This window comes from Papaver somniferum, chromosome 8 (genome assembly GCF_003573695.1).
Source record: "Papaver somniferum cultivar HN1 chromosome 8, ASM357369v1, whole genome shotgun sequence".
Lineage (NCBI taxonomy): Eukaryota > Viridiplantae > Streptophyta > Magnoliopsida > Ranunculales > Papaveraceae > Papaver > Papaver somniferum.
The window spans coordinates 23,525,563-23,532,844 of record NC_039365.1 but is presented as its reverse complement, the minus strand read 5'-3'; the positions used below and the strand labels follow the sequence as shown (position 1 = coordinate 23,532,844).

General features: G+C 33.6%; 1 protein-coding gene across 1 annotated transcript; it reads right to left on the bottom strand.

Annotated features, from left to right (window-relative positions):
* Positions 1-668: 668 nt before the first annotated feature.
* On the bottom strand, positions 669-6,990 carry LOC113305275 (cysteine-rich receptor-like protein kinase 25). Its single transcript, XM_026554347.1, has 9 exons — positions 6,859-6,990; positions 6,456-6,635; positions 2,351-3,137; positions 2,132-2,266; positions 1,924-2,048; positions 1,735-1,859; positions 1,308-1,445; positions 1,063-1,219; positions 669-926 (listed from the first exon to the last, which is right to left on the bottom strand). The coding sequence occupies exons 1-9, from the start codon at positions 6,988-6,990 to the stop codon at positions 669-671; spliced, it is 2,037 nt and encodes a 678-aa protein (XP_026410132.1).
* Between the last annotated feature and the right edge of the window lie 292 nt (positions 6,991-7,282).

Sequence of the window (7,282 nt, the reverse complement as noted above, 5' to 3'; positions counted from 1 at the left end):
AGAGATACCATTAATGGATGTCTGTTGAAAACGTCTATTGGAGATGAAAAGATATCTCCAAAAGGCATGAATTCCTCTTTTAAATAGCAAAGATTTTCTCCCATTTCAATCATCAAAATCTCTTTCTCTCTAAACATCTTCAGAATCAGTTATGTGTGTTCTTGGTTGGGTCAAGGGAGTACAACCTTTGAATCCAACAACATTGTTAGGGCTTCATTGTATCCTGAGAGCAATATTTCGCTGACCGATTGTACTCGCCAGTTATTTGGGAAAGGTCGAAATAATTGCTAAAAAGAATCGCAGGGCCTTGAAGCTCCAATGATACAACATTCTTTTATGTTCTTTGAATTCATCCTTTGAGTATCGACTTTCCAGCAAATTCATAATTTAAATTGTTTTCTAAAAGGTATCATGCAAAATATTTATCAATAAAACATTTGTTGTTTTCAAGTTTAGAACTTAGGTCATTACTATCACCCCGATAACTTTATCAGTGTACTACAATGGCATCATAACTTTATCAATGTACTACAATGGCATCGAAGAAAGACATATAATCGTTATTAGTATTGTGTTTATTTGATAAAAATATATTGATATTTAACATGTCGTTCTATATATAAAGATATTAATTTAATTAACGAGGATCCAATTCTGTAACAGATGCTTCATTTGCACTCCACACCTCGCTCATTTACACTTTGTGCCTCTTCTACAGCCTGATCGGACATAAAATAAGCAGTTTGTGTAGGTGGTGGAAAAATCATGGAGCTTCTGTTAAGCATTAAGATGACCGAGGCCATGGTAGGTCTATCAACGATACTATCTTGAACACATAAAAGGGCAACGTGGATACATCTCATTACTTCGTTTCTCGAATAATTCTCTTTGAAACTTGAATCTAATACTTCTAAAGCTGATCCTTCCTGCAAAATGCCTCCATGTCTGCAACAATTCATCAGTCATTTAATTTGTTTTTATATGATATATATATTTTTCTCAATCCTGAATAGGATGTTTTCGGCATAGAAAATCTCACTAAAACAAGCAAAATTCACTCACATAAATTAGAAGATCTTGGGCATCTCCCGTGGGCGGTACATAACGACTTTTGATCTTTTTTCCACTAAGAATCTCCGGAACCAGGAAACCGAAACTAAAAACGTCTGCTTTTACAGAGAAACGTCCATGATGTAGGTACTCAGGAGCCATATATCCACTGTGATTACCAATCTAATGCAATCGTAGTGTGCAAGATATATAGTCTGGTATCGTCAATAAGAGTATTTGAAGTATTTATAAATTACCGTGTTCGTTCAACTCTACTTGTATCAGCTTGACTTCGATCTACCTCAAAAATCTTCGCCATTCCAAAATCTGAAAATTTTGGAATCATATCTTCGGCTAATAATATATTGCTAGCTTTAATATCTCGATGAACTATCCTGAGTAGAGAATCCTCATGAATATAAAGAAGACCTCTAGCAATTCCTTTTAGAATCTCTTATCTTTTCCCCCAATCTAACTGCGTCCTTTTCACAGTATCTATATACATTTATATCGAATACGCAAACAAAATCGTTATCGAGATAAATAATGGATATAGATGAGGCATACATCTTTACCAAATAAATAATTAATGGATACATACCGAATATGATATTATCTAGACTGTCCTTCATCAACTCATAAACGAGTAGTTTTTCTTGTCCATGTAAACAAAACCCTAATAACCTTACAAGATTCCTATGTTGAAGTTTAGCCAGCAACAAGACTTCATTCCTAAACTCCTGATCATCTTGACTTGAGTTTGTAGAAAGTCTTTTCACAGTTATTTCTCGTCCAGTGGATAGTGTACCCTACAAATTAGCATTCAACTTTTAATATAAATTTTGAAATCTTTGCAAGTACTAATATATGCACCTTATAAACAGGGCCAAATCCACCTTGTCCCAACTTATTATCCTCGGAAAAGTTGTTTGTTGCAGCACTAATAATATTAAAGTCGAATTCTGCACATTGAATATCTTGTTGGTCCATATCTGACCCTATAACACAGTAGTAAGGACTTGATTAAAAGATGATATGGTGTGAGATTATAAACCAAATTCATAAACTGCTAGCTACTTACCAAAATAGTTGTTATTTATTTTCTTTCTGTGATGAGATCTGAACCCCCAAACTGCAATGGAGGATAGTAGTATTGCAATTGCCAACGGAATGGCAATGGTAATAACAAGCTTTGATGATGATGCCTTCCCATTCCCTACACGATAACGAAGTAAATCATGAATATATGGTTTATTTTTATCGAAGTGCCACTTTGCAAAACATGCTAATATTGACTTACTATTAGATGTATTCCACGGCGACTGATTAAGAGTTGGAGGTGGAGGTGATGCTTGATTTGTATACATATAATTTCTGTAAAAAGGATCATACTCAAATCTGAAAGTACAGCTTGGAAAAAGAACTCTTGCCGCTTGTGCATCAGAAGGCAATCTCTTAATAGTTAATCTAAGACATCTATTACAGAGACTCGGTGTCAAATCTGGTGTACACTGAACCATCGCATAAACTTTTATAAATCTTGTGTAATTTACTGAACGAGTAGCATATAAAGAAGGACTAATAGAAGTATTAGTAACATCTTCTGTCACTAAGTCATTTAGCAACCTAGTTACCATTTCTATATATTCAACTTGGTCTCCGATTATGTCCTTATCGAAATACGTTATAACTTCGGATGGTTCTTCACTCAAGATTGAGAAGTAATTCTCATTTGAGTACCTTAAAACACATCCATTAAAGAACATAATAGCTGCTTTTTTATTTGGGCATCCGGAATCTTGCATAACTTCGTCAGTTGCAATCTGAATACATTTTGAACATATAGACGGTGCCATATCCTCTCGAAAGTGTAACGATCCATAAACAATATCCGGGCTTGCTCCGATTGTAATGTTATGGTAACCGTATCGAGGGATCGTGCTGTTGTTTGTGAATGTAGTCGAGAGAGAAGAGAGTAAGATATTGAGATCGGCTCGATATGTATTGTTGGCTGTGTAATTCGTACCAAGACAGAATTTCCGAGTTAAAAGGTTTGGAGTATGTTCTTGAGCTTGTGCAGTTTTTATCTGATCATAGTAAGATATGAACATGAAAATGAAGATCATGTGGTGTTTCCTAGAGAAGTCCATTGCTTGCTTGCTTTTGTCATTAGACCAAAATTGTATACGGAAAATGGGTTATTTGTCCAAATATTTTTAAATCACGGTTCAAATGGACGAGTAAAAAATAGTTTGGGTGAAATGGCCAAAAAAAAATAGTAAGGATGGAACTAGTTTCATCCTAGTTTAAATTTAAAAAAAAGCAAGAATGAAATTGGATACATCCTGTGTAAATTAAAAATAAGAAAAAATATTTGAAAATGGACACGATGAAACTGGTTACATCCTTCCTATTTTTATATTTTTGTCCATTTAAACAGTATCAAAATCTAACTGTCCATTTCACTCAGGAATTGTTGATTTTGGTCTTTTTAACCAATTTTGTGATTTGTATATAAATGAATTAATATAGTAGTATGGCACGGTGTGAATTGAAACGTAGAATTTTAAGCACATTTTTGTGTGATTGAGACTCGGGAGTTGGTTTTGATGGATAGAAATAGATAATTATCTTCATTCCAATTATGGATTGATATCTTTGTATTGGCATAGTGGTTGTTGTCTGGCTTGGCAATAATGTGCAAACTGCACTCAATTGTAGTACAAGTAAATGACCGCGACTAATAATTCAGTGAAATTCGTTTCTTATTTGAAAAAGAATTGTCGTGAAACTTCAAATGAAATAAGTTGATAGTGAGATTGGAAAATTTCGGGGAAAATTTGAAAAAGGAATTAGCATAATTCAAACTTTTGGAACTTGTCGGGCTTGGGGACTAGATGTGTGACTTATATTTGCCTATTTTTGATCACCTATAAGGACTACACGTCCAATAATTATTTGATCAGGAAATGTAAAGCGATAAAAATTAAAACTAATGTTAGGTATGTTGCGTTGGTCAAAGTAGTCGGGGAAAAATATCTTATCCGGGGATGTGAACTGAAAGAAAGATGGACAGCTCATATACTTGGGCTTAGAAAGAAAATCATTTCAGCTTGTTAGCTACGTCGGGGTATTTTACGGAGAGGTGGCCAGTTAAATTAATGTTTCAAGTTTAACTTGATTTCATTTTTTTTTTTTTTTGCATATGGATACTTTTATCCTTGCATTTGTAGGCGCTATCCCAGAAATATTAGGGGTGACTTTTTTATTCCCAATCCATAGACAAGATTATGGATGTCCTAATGATTCCGAGAATATCTAAATGCCCTTCTATAATCGGTAGCTATTATAGTAGCAACCGATTATTGGTTTGTTTAAGAATGGGTTACTGCAATAATCGGTAGGTAAACAATATACCATAACTACCGATTGTTAAAGTAGAAAACTCAAATTTCATGTGTATTTGACGTTTTGAATTTGGGGCTCCTCTAAAAATCGGTAGAAAATGGATTTCATAATACTACCGATTAAAGTATTAAATCGGTAGATATGTATTGATTCTAAACTACCGATTATGGAATTACCTATACACCCCTTCGACGAATAAAACCATCCAAAACCTAATTTCATTCTCTTTTCTTTTCAACTCTTCTTATCCTCTTCTTCTTCACTCCCGATTGTAGAGAAGAAAAAAAAATTCCTCCGTTTTTCAACTTCAATTCATCGTCGTCGTTCATCGCCGAATCAAAAACATCGTCGATTGTTTTATAAAACGACGACGAGAACTAATGAGCCCAAAAGATCTTGAGTGAAAAACGTCTACCGTGGTCCGTTGTGACGATCCAAAAACCGGAGAATTACCATTGTTACTGCAGAAGAAGAAGATGAAGAAGATGAAGCCTCTGATGTAGGTGGTGGTGTTGATTCTGATACTTGTCTTTTCAATCAACTTAAATGGCCCCAATTAGGTAATATTTTACCATTATTTGGGTTTATGTTGCTTTAATTCGACGAATTGATGAAAAGAATTTGTAGGATTTTTCGTTTTTTTTCTTCTTCCAGAATCGTAAGATAGATATGTTTTTAAAAGCCCGATTATGCTTGTGTTTTTCATTCTTTGTGAATATCGATCATAATCGGGTGATATAGTTTTAAGTTTATGTAAACTCCATTTGATGTGATGTCAATTAAAAAACATGTGAATAGGTTCAAGTTTTTTTCCAAATGGTGCGTTGATTGTATAACGGCTGGACAGCCTGTGCCAATTGAGAAGATAAAAAATCATAAAGAGATGATTGATAATGTTTTAATGAAGAGTATGCAGCTAAGTTTGGGGAGAAAGTCACGAAGAACCAACCCAAGAAAAGTATAGCAAAGAAGAAAAAAATATCTCAGAATTCATCAAGCTCTCTTGCTAAAGACAATGTTGAGGAAAATCCAGAGGAAGCTGAAGGTGATGATGGTGATAATGCTGGACGTGCTAAGCGTTGTAAAACTTTAGCTAAGAATACTCGGAAAAAAAGTAGATCTTAATGTGTTGTTCAATGTGTTGGATTATGTTTTTTTAAAAGTTTCTTTCGAATTTTGTTGTTTTAAATACTTGTTTTGGATTATAAGTTCTTAAGTTTATGGGTTATGAATGCTTTTTGAGTTATCTTTATTACTTGATTATCAAACGACTCAATCTTCGCAAATGAAAAGATGAATTTTCATAATAATCGTACAATAAAATATCATGAATATCTACGGTTTATGTTTAATCAGGAGTCAAATTACATACACATATTACGATTATGATCATTGGGATTTTACAGTTCTCCTGTAACAAAAAAACCTAATAATCGAAAACAAAGTTATCTCGTTTACTACCGATTCTGTTTAATCGGGAGTCAAGTTACATACATATCTTACGATTATGGTCATTGGGATTTTACAGTTCTCCTATATAAAAAAAAACTAATAATCGGAAGTTGGTGAACTTCATAAACTTCCGATTACTCTGAGCCTAACTCCAAACTTTGTCCAACTTGATAATCATTAGTTTGATTAACATAATAACCTATCGATTATCGTAGTGCCAGAAAATTTGGGTCAACTTCATTATCGGAAGTTAATTCAACATACTAACCTACCGATTATATTATAGTTCTAAAATTCGAAAAATTAGAGATATTGGCAAAATCAAAATTTGGGGCAACTTCAAAATCGGAGGTTAGTTGAACATACTAAACTAGCGGTTAATGTTGTACAAAAATTTGATAAATTAGAGACTTGCCAAATCAAAATTTGGGGCAACTTATAAATCGGATGATAAGTTAATCCAGTAACTACCGATTGTATAGGATCGGTATACTTTTTCTTTTCATCTACGTCCTACTATAACCATTACATAAAACTTAAGAGACCTTAACATTACGAATACGCTTAAAAGCACCTGAATCCATACTATCACAATCACTTAAAAGTATTAAAACAGATCCTAACTTCCCGTGACCATAGAAATTTTCTATTTGGATTTTGTAACATCCTTCATATTCAAATCGTTTCTCGTAGAGGGACACATACCGCTGATCAGCAAGGTTTCTCTGAAATTACAAATGAGTAATAAGTTAGTACTAACTAATGTTTATTTGAGTCAGAGTTACCAAGGTACTTACTCGTCTTTCATACTTTAACCAAGGAAAAGTGTTCCTAACAAATCGTTCCTCATCTTCAAGTTTGTCAATCTCCTTATTGATTGTCTTTTTTCTTCTCTTAATGTTATTTGGATGATCTTCCAATTCGATTACCATCTAACGCCTCAAATACCATTAAAATACGGTTCCATAACGGTTCTTCAGATTCAGATTTGTGAAGCGAGTGATTACGATCATGAGTTGTTACCACATCCCATGCTCTATAAATATCACAATCTTCTTCTTGGGAAAAAGGAATAACCATGTTTTTCTTCAAATGAGGAATGATTTAAAATTTGAATTGAGTAGAGGTGGAGAGTTTGGTGCAAATGGGTTGTTAGAGATGAGTTTCCTTATATAGAAAAACACACACAATCGGTAGAACATATTTTCGTTTTTACTACCAATTATGTGTATGGAATAAAACTCTGATTACGAAAATGCAAATAATCAAAAATCTAACAGAATACCTTCCAACGATTGTACAATCAGGAGATAGACGTGAACACATTTCTACCGATTGTAGTTCATTTCAAAATAATAAAAATTTAAAACTA

What these genes read in the sequence shown, in the direction of transcription:
- LOC113305275 (XM_026554347.1), bottom strand. Translation starts at nt 6,990, where the DNA reads ATGGTTATTCCTTTTTCCCAAGAAGAAGATTGTGATATTTATAGAGCA. An exon ending in AGCGTATTCGTAATGTTAAG is followed by an intron (nt 3,138 to 6,455) that starts GTCTCTTAAGTT and finishes TACTATGATCAG; the next exon opens with ATAAAAACTGCACAAGCTCA. An exon ending in CCCAAGATCTTCTAATTTAT is followed by an intron (nt 927 to 1,062) that starts GTGAGTGAATTT and finishes GGCATTTTGCAG; the next exon opens with GAAGGATCAGCTTTAGAAGT.